The following is a 14,094-nucleotide window of genomic DNA, read 5'->3' on the forward strand; positions in this document are numbered from 1 at the left end:
ATTATTGATCTTGAATATTTTGTTGTGGAATAATATATTTTGAATGTTGAAAGTGATTCCATTTTTCAATAAATGTTGATTTCTTTAACTTTGCACCTTCGATTGAAACGTATTAAAAACAGACGCAATCTTGATAAATCACAGTGCGTATGTTATTTTAATCTATTTCCATTTCCTCCTACCGGTATCTGCGAAATAGTATGTAAACGCCATAGCTTGCATATTGAGACACATTTATTAACTGATCAGGGATATTTTTCACATTTGAAAAGTTAATAAATTGGGTTGTAGTGTACTTGCTGTGCTATGAGGTTTGTACACACTATTTAAAGGACGACCGGCACCATTTTTTTTTTGTTTCCCACTGACATCAGAAAAACGTTTCATAGCATCTAAAATAGCCAAAACAGGCAGGCTGATATTTTTAGTCAAATGAAAGACACCAATAAAAATGACTTCAAAATGAATCCGGAAATGGCCAGTTTCAGAAGGTCCCGCCCCCTTGTTCGTGACGTCACGCCAAGACGTCTTGCCTTGCTCGAGAATCAAAACAATGGCTTCAGATTCGGAGAAGATGCTTTCTTGTTACTCATCCAGTTATGAATATGATTCAAATAGTTCTGAAGAGGAAAGCATACATGTTTGCAATTGATTAAAGGAGTCCTCCCATATCAATTCGAGCCGTCAATGACAGCAATGTAGCACCCAGAAAATGCAGAAGATGGCGCCCAAGCTCCATTGGAAATGGGCTGATTTGTCAGCTGGGAATTTGTGTCAGCGAATATCAAATAGTTGTCTTGCAACACACAATGATTCACCATCGCGTTATTTATGTGTTTTCCTTCTAATTTCACCATCAACACGGATCAACACGAAGTTTTCAGACCAAACAAAGTATCACAAAATACATTGTGTGTTGCTTTCTCGGTCAGGGGCGGTCCTAACGTGACGTCACATGGGGATTGGATTGGATTGGATATGCCTTTATTAGTCTCACAGTGGATCGTCATCAACTCGAAAACAAGACTTCATGAATATTCAGCGCAAGTCTTAAAACGTAAACTATAGCTATATGCTGTGGAATCTTTGTAAAATACACTCAGTGATTTTACAAATTATGGACATAATGACATCCGGAGGCGTCTGTTGTCCTTAATGCTTTAGGTTTAGTATTTCCGGCCCATACACTGCCTCCAAATGCTCCTGGCCCAGCCCCTCTGTCAAATTTTAGAACCCATTGCGGCCCGCGAGTCAAAAAGTTTGCCCACCCCTGTTCTAGACCAAGACAAGACGTCCTGGCGTGACGTCACGAACAAGGGGGTGGGACCTTCTGAAACTGAAACTTTCTGAGGTCATTTTGAAGTAGTTTTGGGACACTTTAACTCATTTTTATTGGTGTTTTGCATTTGACAAAAAGTATCAGCCTGCGTGTTTTGGGTATTTTAGATGCTATAAAACATTTTTCTGACATCAGTTAGGAAACAAAAAAATGGTGTTGGTTGTCCTTTAAGTGCATGTTGTCCCGACTCCTCCTGTAACAAGCCCCAAGAAAGCCAACAGGATGTCCGAAGAAAGGCAAAGCGATAGCATGTGGCTGATGTCAGCATAAGCCGATTCATGCACCGCTTTCAAATTTAGAGACGGTAAAATATGGACAGATCTGTCAAATGCAGACATTCATTTTCAAGTTGACTGAACAGAACTGTACGAGAAAATGTAGAGGAGGTAAGTGAAACATTTGACTGATGATTTGTCCCTGTGCATCCGCTTCATTTGGAAGTCATCATCACAACAAACTCTGGAAACGCACAAACATAACAAAAGACAAGATCAAAAATGTGACCTGTGCCGAATGGCAAATTAGACTAACTAGCAATACGCAGAGCGTACCTTCATAGTTGACCTGTCCGTCTCTGTCCAAGTCGGCTTCTCTGATCATCTCGTCCACTTCCTCATCTGTCAGCTTCTCGCCCAGATTAGTCATCACGTGACGCAGTTCCGCCGCACTGATGAAACCGTTGCCGTCCTGTCGAGGCGCACGCCCGAGTACAAGTGAGCGGCGAAAGATGATGGAGGAGCGCAAAGACGGACTCGCCTTATCAAAGACCCTGAACGCCTCCTTAATCTCCTCCTCGCTGTCGGTGTCCTTCATCTTCCTGGCCATCATTGTCAAGAACTCGGGAAAGTCAATCGTCCCGTTGCCTACGTGGTCACAGACAAATCATGGATGATGCGGGTAAAAAGAAGACGGTAAGTGGCAACGTGGGTGGCGGTGTACCATCCGCATCCACTTCGTTGATCATATCCTGGAGTTCGGCTTCTGTGGGGTTCTGACCCAGCGACCTCATGACGGTGCCAAGCTCTTTTGTGGTGATGGTGCCATCTCCGTCCTTGTCGAACAGCGAGAAGGCCTCCTTGAACTCTGTGCGCAAGGTAAGTAAGGCATCGAACTCGCTGTCAACTCGCAAGTGACAGGAGCAAAGAGGTGGTTTCGGTGTTAAAAAAAAAAAAAAAAAAAAAAAAAAACGCTTTTCGAACAGGGTCCTGGAACGAATTATGGTCGAGAACCGAGGTACCACTGTACTTCATTTTTAGACAACTTATAAGACATAAGCAGTTTAAGTCAGTGATTGTGTTCTTCCATCACCGTTTGGTTCGGGGCCGCCACAAAAATGGACAAAAATGGACAAAATCCGACTTCACCGGACAGCTCAAATCACAAGCCGCTAGTGACAAGATCATACTGGCCAGAGCTAGCACATTGTATTGGTACAGTGATACCTCGGCTTACCAACGCTTTAGCTAAAAAACCTTTCGCCTTACGAACATTAAATTCGCGAGAATGTAATCTTGGCATACGAAGTTTTCGGGAAACACACGGAGCGCCACAATGGCTGGCGGACTAGTTTTCGGCGGAAGAACACCAAATCACACGGCAGAACAGCGCCACCGTGCTTGCCGGACGACTTTTCTTTGAGTGGATACATTTGCTTTATTGGGACTGAAAAAGACCCCACCACAGGCTAGTATTAAGCCGAAGAGGACACAAAAGAAAATTACGGTGGAGCAGAAGAAGGAGATCAGCGAAAAACACGAACGAGGTGTGCGTTCGTGTGACTTAGCATTACAGTACCAGTATGCGAAGTCGACCATTGCTACGTGTGGCTAAGGGTGTTTCTGTGGTGTCTAAGCAACGGTCTCAGGCAATAGAAGAGGTTGAAAAACTTTGTATTAACGAAAAGCAGTTAGTGAGGGTATTATCACCGACAAAGCACGGCAACTTCACTCGCATATCATCTGTCACGGTTTGCGAGGTGGTGATGGCGGGTGCGGATCCCAAAAAGCAGGCAGGAGGGAGCAGGAGGTTGTTTGACAAATTGTATTAAAATAAAGTCAGCAGGAACAAAATGTAAAACATCAAAATCATCTGAACAGAAAAAATACAAAGTATCAAAAGAAAACCAAAAGTAAAAGTCCGCCAAGGTTAAACAAACATACACAATGCATGCAGCAAACAAGCAGCAAACAATGAACCGACACCGGATGGCCGTGCCGGGTGTCCTTTTAAGTGTCAGTGATTGAAACGACCAGCACCTGCGAGGCTGCAGGCAGGGCTGACGTCGCTACCCGTTGGTCGCCAATCTGAGCGGGACGACCAGCACCTGTGCAGGTGCAGGCGGGGCCGACAGCCAACTAGATCATGACAGTACCCACCCTTCAAGGGGCTGCTTCCAGAAGTCCCAACAGTCTCCCAAAAGGTCCACTCGCCAGGGAACGATCGGTGGAGAGGGAAACCGCTGCCTCTTCAGCATACGACGGGCGGCGGCCTGATGGGAACGGGACTCGGCCTGGAGTGGACGAACACGCGGCATGGATCGCGCGACCGTGCGAGAGGGATCGCACTCACGCCCACGACGATCCGTGCCGCGTCTTCAACGAGCCGTAACGTCCACGTAAACGTCCGGCCGAGACCTCCTTCCAGGTGGCCGTCCAGGGTGACACTGGGTGTCTGGCAGTGCACGCCCATGTCCAGCTACGCTGTCGTCGTGCATGACGAACTGAGTCTCATCCATGACGAGCCGTGCAACGTCCGCGTCAACGTCAGTCCGAGACCCCACTCACTGCTGGATCCCGGAGCGGCTCTGGACTGGTCTCGTTCCCCCGGTGCCGGGCAGTTCACGCCCACGTCCGTATGGGACCAGGTCTCGGCCGGACGGCGTGCCATTCTGCGCCTGGAAGTGCGACGTCCACATTGAGCCATGCGCCGTCGCGTGAACGTGCGAGAGGGATCGCACTCATGCCCACGATGATCCGTGCCGCATCTTCGTCCACCCCAGGCCGAGTCCCGTTCCCATCGGGCCGCCGCCCGTCGTGTGCTGGAGAGGCAGCGGTTGCCCTCTCCACCGACCGTTCCCTGGCGAGTGGACCTTTTGGGAGACTGTTGGGACTTCTGGAAGCAGCCTCTTGAAGGGGGGGGGGACTGTCATGATCTGGTTGGCGACCAACGGGGTACGCTGTCGGCCCCGCCTGCACCTGCACAGGTGCTGGTCGTCCCGATCAGATTGGCGACCAAAGGGTAGCGACGTCAGCCCCGCCGGCAGCCTCGCAGGTGCTGGTCGTTATAATCACTGAGGTTATTATTGATGTTTCGCCATACTTCGCCAATCGTCTTTTCTGTGGTGTGAAAGAGCGACTTCTGACCCCATATCATGAATCGTTGATGGTAAAAACTTAAAAAAAAAAAAGTTATTTCCTGGCTAACTGTACCATCTAGTACAGTACAGGACATGTCGTAAATCACAACCCACTTTTTACAGTGGCAGCTGTGGATTGATTTCAGACGTAGCACTACTGAAGGCCTAGGAGTGACATGCATGTACTGCCACTGGTAGCTTCTATTCAATGCGCCTTACAATGCAGGTGTCCCTTATATTAAAAAAAAATAGGTCAGTTACTGAAGGTGAGCCTTATACTATAAAGCAGGGGTGCTCATTACGTCGATCGCGATCTACTGGTCGATCGCGATCTACTGGTCGATCGCGGAGGTAGTACTGGTCGATCGCAGCGTGACAGTAAAAAAACATTTGTCAGCCTATCAAACGTCCCGTCACTTGATTGACATACAGGGCAACCATTCAGATGACTAGTGAATTTTTACCTTTAGGTCGCCGTGCATGCGTAAACAACGGCGCTAAACGCAGCAAAATTTACAAGCTAGTCAGCGAATTACCTCAGATTTTAAGCCCTTGCTAAAACATATGGTGATCAAAATGAGTGAGAAAGCAGGACCAAGTAAGGGGGCAAAACATTACTTTCATACGGAATGGGAAAATGTGGAGCGGCATTTTCGGACTGTTCATGGAAAATATGACATTGACTTCCCGCCGAAAAGCCAGCTGAGAAAGAGAACGATGGATGAACTAAAATCTCAGTGACAGCAGTCATTTTTCACTCAACATACTTCAAAAGCAAAAGCCGCCACCGAAGCATCGTTCCGGGTGAGTCACGCCATCGTTAAAAACAATAAGTCCTTCCAAGACGGAGAGATGGTAAAATAGGCATTCGTTGAAGCAGCTGACTCCTTGTTCAGAGACTTTAAAAATAAGGCAGAGATATTATCTTCAATCAAAGCTCTGCAGCTGTCAAGACATACAGTTACACGGCGCTGTGAAGCCATCATAGAAATAGATAGGTAGTAGAAGTGGCGTAGAGACGAGGTTGATTGCAAACCCGGAAGTGACGTCACGAGTTGTAGCGTCCATAGTAACGCTTGGTTTGGCATAGAAATAGGATAGTTTTGAGCGTATTTAGGTCTATTTAACGTATGGATGCTGTAAAAAGGAACAACAGTTGGGGGCCGCAATGTTTCGCTTACGGATGCTTCAACTACAAGCTGAAAAACAAAGGAATTTCGTTCTTCAAGTGAGTGAAAATGAAATTTCTATAAAAACAAAAAAAATAATAATTCGTTTTGCGATGTTTTAGTGACTAATTTTCGTCCTGTTTTCGATCTTCGACCGTGTATAAGTACGTTCTAGCTGTTCTTCATTAAAGAATTATATGTGCCATGTTCTTCAAGATTGTCACTCGTGTTGTTGCTGCAGTTGGCCATCTAGCCCTTTTCGATTTGGAACACGAGATCATAACCCGAGATGGTATTGAGAACCATACCATAGACCTCATCAGAACCATCACTAATATCTTCCTTAGTGACAATGTCAATGACAATGTCAGATGTCCGTTTACACCATATCACTCGCCTACAGAATGATGACTTGATGAAGAGTTTTCTTCGATCAAAACTGAATCGCAGTGTAATTTTTGCAGGTCAATGAGGTTAGAAGTTTCAAAAAATTTCATCTCATTCAAGTCATCATATGGTTGACTAATTAATCAGCTTTCATTGTTTTACTGGCTGTGACAATTGCACACTCAATGTTGCTGTAAAAGTAGTGGAATATCTTGTTCAAATTTCTGTGGTTGTATATTAACTGAAAAATTAGTTTTACAACGCCCCCAAAAAAGGAAATTTTAAATGATGAGAGTGATGAGGACAATTTAAATTTGGCATTATTACTGAAAAATAATTATTAATATAAAAGTGTTGGACTATACACAATGTTACCTAATCCTCTACAATTTCTGATTTAGTCCAATTCCGATCACCAATTAAGTATGATCATACTTTATGAATGTTATTTTTTTCACGTATGAAGATTGGTTACAATCACACTCAAAAGATAATTATACTATTTGAATTTTCAATCTTAAAGAGCTGTCATTTCTATTATTCATAATATTTTTAGACTCTGAATAAATATACATCAATAGTGGTGTATTTAATTGCAATTGTATGTTTTGGATTATAAAAAAATTATAATCCAAAGCATATCTGATCTTGAAAGTTGAGGTTTTTGGACTTGTCCGACTTCACATAGCGCCGAAAGACAACGTGAGAGTGAAGTAGTTGTCTTCTAAAACATATTTAGCCACTAAGTATTAGAATTTCGTCGAATACCGGAAGAAAATCGACGAAAAACGAGCAAAAATTATTCATATGGTACGGAACTGTGTCAGAGGCTACAACCTGGTGACCGCGGGGCGCAATGCTATTGGCTCCTTTGGGCACTTCTAAACCTATCTATTTCTATGGAAGCCATGGCTGAGTATTTAACCCAGCAAATGTGGAAAGACATCGGAGATTGTGAGTGTTCTCACTGCTGAAGTTCAGGGCTCATGGACAGTTCTGTAACTTACTCACACAGGAAAAGTATCCCAACATGAGGAAATGTGCTACCTCCTTGACTGCATTATTCGGCTCCACTTATTTATGTGAGTCAGCCTTTTCCTACATGAAGATCATGAAATCCAAATACCATTCCACCATGAAGGATGAACATTTGGAAATGTGCTTGAGGCTGGCTGTCAGCAGCTACTGTCCGGACTATGCATCCCTGGCTGATTCAATTCAGTGCAAGTCATCAAAGTAAACTCAGGCAACTACAAAAAATGTTAATTGTTATTTATTATGTTATGTATATGTAGTTATTATGTGTGTTGTGCAATATTGGCTGATTCAGTTATGCAAGGTACATCAACATACATTGTACATACAAAGAATCCTTAAAACATTTGAAAATAATTATGTTTTGCATTTTTGTCGTGGGTAGATCATTTTGACTTGGTAGTTTTTATAAGTAGCTCGTATGCTGAAAAAGTGTGAGCACCGCTGCTCTAAAGCGCCTCACAGTGTGGAAAATACGGTTGTTCTTTTGATAAACTTTGTGCATACGAGTGAATGAAAGGAGTGCTTTATTACCTGCGATCTGCTCTTCCGTTAGTTGGTCAGCCTACAAAAAAAAGAGCAACATTCGAGATATGAATCCAATATTATACTTCACCCAAAAACATTCTCTTGAAGCCAACTACTTTCAAGATCTAGATATGATATTGGTTTCAGATCGCAACTGATTATGTATGAGAAATTGTGTAGACCCTCAAAATGGTCTCCAGCCAATATTCAGAGCAGGCCAAGAACGAGCCACAAGTGCAGACAGGCTTTTGGTGGAACATGCGGTGATACGTCGCAGGGTATCGTCGGCACGCAGAGGCCCGCAATTGCGTTTCGTGGCGAACATTTTTGTCCGCCGTGCATATTGACGGAGCCAAACAACTTGTGGCTAACCAGACCACCGCCCCGCGGACATTTAAACAGCTTCTTCCCCCTCAGCAGAGACTCTCTAAACAGCAAGCCAACTATAACTGTAGTGGCTGTTAGCAATTTTACACAACACTGTGGAATAGCATCTTGTTATAATCATTGCAGCTCCAGCTCTGTACTCACTTGAACCACTGTCTGCTTGATACTTTGCACATTGTCTCACAGTTGTTCCTGAGAGGTACGACTTACATGCAAGAATTACATTAGATTAGCCTTTATTCGTTTCCTCCATACTTATTTGTCATGTCTTTTTTATGATAATAATAATAATAATAATAAATTTCTTTTCTAAGCGCCTTTCAAAACTCTCAAGGTCACTTTACAGTCACAGGATAAGTTTTTCAGTGGGTGAGCAGCGGCAGCCACACGCGCCAGCGTTCACTCAACCCGGAAGTAACTCAAATACATAGAAAGCTAGCTAATATATAGCTAATAGCTAGACAGCTATATAGCTAAAATAATAATTATACATTTCATTTCTAAGCACCTTTCCAAGATAGCCAAATAGATAGTTAATAGCTAGTTATATAGCTAATATATAGCCAGCTAGACAGATAATAGATAACAAATAGCTAACTAGCTAGGTATCTAGCTATATAGCAAATAGCTAGCTAGCTAGATAGATAGCCAGATAGCTAGGTTGAGCAGCAGCAGCCACACGCGCCAGCGTTCACTCAACCCGGAAGTAAGTCAAATACATAGAAATCTAGCTAATACATAGCTAATAGCTAGCCAGCTAGATAGCTAGCCAGATAGATAGCTAATAGCTAGCTAGATAGCTAATATATAGCCAGCTAGACAGATATATAATAGATATATAATAGCAAATAGATAGTTAGCTAGTGCAGTGTGTTTTATCAGAGACAAATGACTTGTGTGTTCGACATACTTGGCCAATAAAGATGATTCTAATTCAGATTCAGATTAAAATGTGGCTCAATTTTTGCATGACAACCACATATAGTAACAGGCAGATAAATTAAATGTTCTTGGAACTAAATGACAGAAGGTCGATAATGAACTTGCATTGTTTTTCTCTGTGGTTATGGCGGGAGATTTTTTTTCACATGAAATACAGGGTGACCCAAAAAGATGCGTACCCATGAAAATTTCAATTGTGGCTTTGATTAAAAAGCTATTTATTTCAAATTACAACCGAACATTATTCATTCAGTTTATGGAAGAGTTTCCATAAACTAGAGTTTCAGCTATTTTTTTCAGTTTTTAATCAATGCATGTCTTTCCAAGATGTGTTCCAAATGTCCACCATTTTGTTGCAAGCAAATTTGTACTCGTCTGAAAAAGTTGTCAATCACTTTTACACACTCCTCTTTCGGGAGGAAACATTGCTGCAGTGAGGGACTCAGTAGGACGCATCTTTTTGGGTCACCCTCCCGAAAGAGGAGTGTGTAAAAGTGATTGACAACTTTTTCAGACGAGTACAGGTTTGCTTGGAACAATGAGAATAAGAATGGAGACAAAGTGTACTTGTGCCCATTTTTAAGAACAAGGAATATGTGCAGAGTTGTACTAATTACAGAGGAATAAAGTTGATGAGCCATGCAATGAAACGATGGAAAAGAGTAGTTGAAGCTAGACTAAGAGCAGAAGTGAACATTTGTGAGCAGCAGTATGGCTTCATGCCAAAAAAAGAGTACGACAGATGCAATGTTTGCTTTAAGAATGCTGATAGAGAAGTACAGAGGTCAGAAGGAATCGCATTGTGTCTTTCTAGATCTGGAGAAAGCGTATGACAGGGTGCTCAGAGAAGAGCTGTGGTATTGCATGAGGAAGTCTGGAGTGACGGAAAAGTATGTTAGAGCGGTACAAGACATGTATCATGACTGTAAGACAGTTGTGAGGTGTGCTGTCGGTATGACTGAGGAATTCAAGGTGGAGGTGGGACTCCACCAGGGGTCAGCTCTGAGCCCCTTCTTGTTTGCTATGGCTGACAGACGATATTAGACAAGAATCTCCTTGGACCATGATGTTTTCAGATGACATTGTGATCTGTAGCGAGAACAGGGAACAGGTGGCGGAGAAACTAGAGATGTGGAGATATGCCCTGGAAAGGAGAGGAATGAAGATCAGTCGCAGCAAGACGGAATATATGTGTGTGAATGAGAGGGATCCAGGTGCAAGAGTGATGCTACAGGGAGAAGAGATAAAGAAGGTGGAGGATTTTAAGTACTTGGGGTCAACTGTCCAGAGCAATGGAGAGTGTGGAAAAGAGGTGAAGAAACGTGTCCAGGCAGGCTGGAGCGGCTGGAGAAAAATGTCAGGTGTGATGTGTGATAGAAGGGTTTCAGCTAGGATGAAAGGAAAAGTGTATAAAACCGTGGTGAGACCAGCCATGATGTTTGGACTGGAGACAGTGCCACTGAAGAAAAGACAGGAAGCAGAGCTGGAGGTAGCAGAGCTGAAGATGTTGAGCTTTTCTTTGGCAGTGACCAGGGTGGATAGGATCAGGAATGAGTACATTAGAGGGAAAACTCATATTAGAGGCTTTGGAGAGAAAGTCAGAGAGGCCAGACTGAGATGGTTTGGATATGTCCAGAGGGGAGAGAGTGACTATATCGGGAGAAGGATGCTGAGTCTTGAACTGCCAGGCAGGAGACGGAGAGGAAGACCGAAGAGGAGGTTTATGGATGTGGTCAAAGAGGACATAAAGGTAGCTGGTGTGAGAGAAGAGGATGCACAAAACCGGGATATGGAGGACATTGATTCGCTGTGGCGACCCCTGAGGGGAAAAGCCGAAGATTTACCTTTGTGATATGCGTGTGTGTGTGTCTGTGTACAACTTTTTTAAAGACTAGAATAGGATATTACAATTGGTCATTATAGCAGCAGACAAAAAGCACTGTGAATGCAATGAAGTTTACTCGTTACAAGAAATATGCTTGGGGACACTTAAGTCAAGCAACAGCCTTAAGAGCCTCAATTATCATCGCCTTGAATATTCAAGTACTTAGTGGAAAATAAGATGTTTCACTGACCATGGACTTTTAGAAATTAAAAACATTCATTCATTCATCTTCAGGACCGGTTTATCATCTTTTGGGTCGCGGGGGTGCTGGAACCTATCCCAGCGGTTTTCAGGCACAAGGCGGGAGACACCTTGAATTCCAACAAAGAAAATGTAAATATCTGACGCACTGGAGTATACATCATTCAGTACATTCAGTACATCACTCACACACAGACAGAATCAGTTTTACCGCACTTGTCCGACTGGTTTTTATGTAGGCTTTGCCAGACCTGGTGCACTGCTCCAGTTTTAACCAAACCGGTTTTGGGGAGGATGTCTGTGGGGGAATTTTTAGGTGTGTTAAATGATGGAATGTCAGTCACTTAAAGGGAATTCGGAGGGAACGCGCCTGACCGAGAAAGCGACACACAATGCATTTTGGGTACTTTGTTTCGTCTGAAAACACCGTGTTGATCGCAAAATTAGAAGCAAAACTACATAAATAACGTGATGGCGAATCGTGTGGCAGCCAATTGCAGTAACACGCATAAAGAAGGTGTAAGTTTACACAAATTCCCAGCGGACAAACCATGCAGCATTTCTAACGGAGTCATAGCAGTATAGTGCCAACCGAGGAGCTCCCCAGAGCTAAAGCCGGGCGTCGGACGGACATCATGGCACGACTTGCTCAACTCCACGCCACGATCAAGCTCTGCGCGTCACCTGCCTGGGAGATCTGAAAACGAACCTACTTACAAATAAAGAGAAACATCAAACTCTTTAAGCTAACCGGAGTTAGCGATGGATAACCGCTGTCAACAACAACCGGCAGCGCCACAAATAGTGTACCAAAATTGAATATATTCCAAACACAACTTCACTTGAATGCCACAATTCTACAAGAGGAGTGTCATCATGACACATTGGTTTGCATGTTCATATTTACACAACACATGAATCAAGGCAAGTTTGAGGAGATATACACGCGTGTCTGCGTGTGTGCGCGCGTGTGCGCGCGCATGTGTACGCGTGTATTTGTTCACTGGCAACCACTGAAATGTACCAAATCGTCAATACAACAAAAGATCACACTACTCGAACGCAGGTGTCAAGGTCAAGGTCAAATACTTGACTGATTTCAAAACTTGTGAATTATTGTTTTTTTTTTTTTTTTGTACAATAAGACGACGTGATTATTAAAATTGTTTTCAGTTTAACATCCCTACGATGGAAGATTTTAATCCAAAGTGGCTTGCGACTAAAATGGGTTCCACACCTGTCCATTTATACGTTACCGGTATTTTATACGTTTTTTTATCAAATAATTTACGTTGTACTCCAACTTTTATACAGGAAAAAATAATTGTGAACCGATCTTAGAAGGACAATTTTGGCTCAAATCCAGTTCGTCTCAACTGCGAGTAGCCATCGACGATGCTGCCGCTGATCGCGGCTATTGTCACGGCAAACCAACAAAAGTAATCCTCAATTGTTTATTATTATCGCTGCGTACGGTTGGATTGATAAAAGCATAACGTGAACATGTGCGGTAAACTGTCTGCATTTCTCCTGTTTTTATCATTTCAAATAATGTACGGCGTACCACAACTTTTATACGGGAATTGTAATCATTTATAAGGCCAGCTGTCAGACAAGGTTGACAGGTGTCTAACAAACCGTTTGACACCTCAGCACTACAAGTTATTTTTTTAATTGTCATGTTGTAAAATATCCAACTTCTTGCGTTATCAGCAATGCTATCCCGTAATGAACGAGTTTGATGTTAGCTTTGCCGGCATTTACGCAGATCCCACTGTCATTTCTACTCACCATTAGTGGCGTTGCGCTTGTGCGTGGTTGTCTGTCAGCGGAAAGCAAATGGAGCGTCTTCTCGGGAAGGTGAGTCGAATCACTCCACCACAATCGGACGTAATTCCTCTGCACTGATTCTGTTTAAGTTTACTTTTCCGGCGATTTGAAAACAATGTGCATTATCGCCACCAACTGGTAAAAAGTGTGAACCAGTCAAGACAACTGAGCCTGTCTCTTCTTTTCCTTTCGGCTTTGCCCTTTGGGGGTCCCCACAACGAATCCGTGTCCTCCATCTTCAGAGGTTTGATTCGCATGTTTGTTTTGGTCAACGTCAGATGCCCTTCCTGACACAACCCTCTGTATTTATCCGGGCTTGGGACCGGCACAATAAGACACTGGCTTATGTCCCCTTGTGGCTACAGAACAAGCAACTCTATGAACTTAATAACGATGAAAATGCTCCGTAAGAGGCTCCCAAACACAAAATGGCCATCGGCACAGCAACATTCAAACAAGCAAAACTATACTCACCATTAGCCTTATAGTGCGGAAAATACAGTTTGCGTCTATAAATCCCTTAAATATTAAAATTAGGCTAAAAATGTTCATTGTGCCATATGAGAAGAAAAATAATGAAATAAAACAAATGATAATACATAAACAATTCAACCAACTTGAGTGAATTGGGATCAATAGGGTAACTTGACTATCTTTACAATCATTTAGGTTGCTGTAATTTCTTTCCGGGTACCCCAGTCTCTCAAATTTCTCTTGCTCACTGAGCCTGTCTAAAAAAAGTAAATACAAAGAAAACAAATCTTCAATTTAAAGCCACTTTTAATTAACCTCTGCTCCACTCAAATTAAGTAATGCCCAGGAAGTACTGTATGCTGTTGCCTTCACAGTGGGGTTGATCTGCACAAGACTCGTTAATATCTAATACTGTATATGCATATCGCTGAAAACACACACACGCAGTCATTTTGGTGTGTCATATTTCATCCAATTCACCTCAAATTAAGTTCTTTATCCCGGCCGACTGGTACATTTTTCACTCCAACAGTTGAACAAGACTGCTCCTGTTGCAGCCGAA

The 14,094-nt window shown here is 43.1% G+C and overlaps 1 protein-coding gene across 2 annotated transcripts; it reads right to left on the reverse strand.

Moving 5' to 3' along the window:
* Positions 1-216: 216 nt before the first annotated feature.
* On the reverse strand, positions 217-13,150 carry LOC148893926 (calmodulin-alpha). 2 transcript variants are annotated; one of them, XM_089004856.1, is made up of 6 exons: positions 13,020-13,150; positions 7,820-7,850; positions 2,279-2,422; positions 2,096-2,202; positions 1,891-2,026; positions 217-1,798 (listed from the first exon to the last, which is right to left on the reverse strand). In XM_089004856.1, exons 1-6 carry the CDS (start codon positions 13,020-13,022, stop codon positions 1,770-1,772), a joined length of 450 nt encoding a protein of 149 aa, XP_088860982.1. In that variant the 5' UTR covers positions 13,023-13,150; the 3' UTR covers positions 217-1,769. The 2 variants fall into 2 exon arrangements, with proteins under 2 accessions (XP_088860982.1, XP_088860984.1); XM_089004858.1 differs by lacking the exon at positions 13,020-13,150 and adding an exon at positions 11,218-11,297.
* Between the last annotated feature and the right edge of the window lie 944 nt (positions 13,151-14,094).

Source organism: Hippocampus bargibanti, linkage group LG09, assembly GCF_051943395.1.
Source record: "Hippocampus bargibanti isolate YZ-2025 linkage group LG09, ASM5194339v1, whole genome shotgun sequence".
Taxonomy (NCBI): Eukaryota; Metazoa; Chordata; class Actinopteri; order Syngnathiformes; family Syngnathidae; genus Hippocampus; species Hippocampus bargibanti.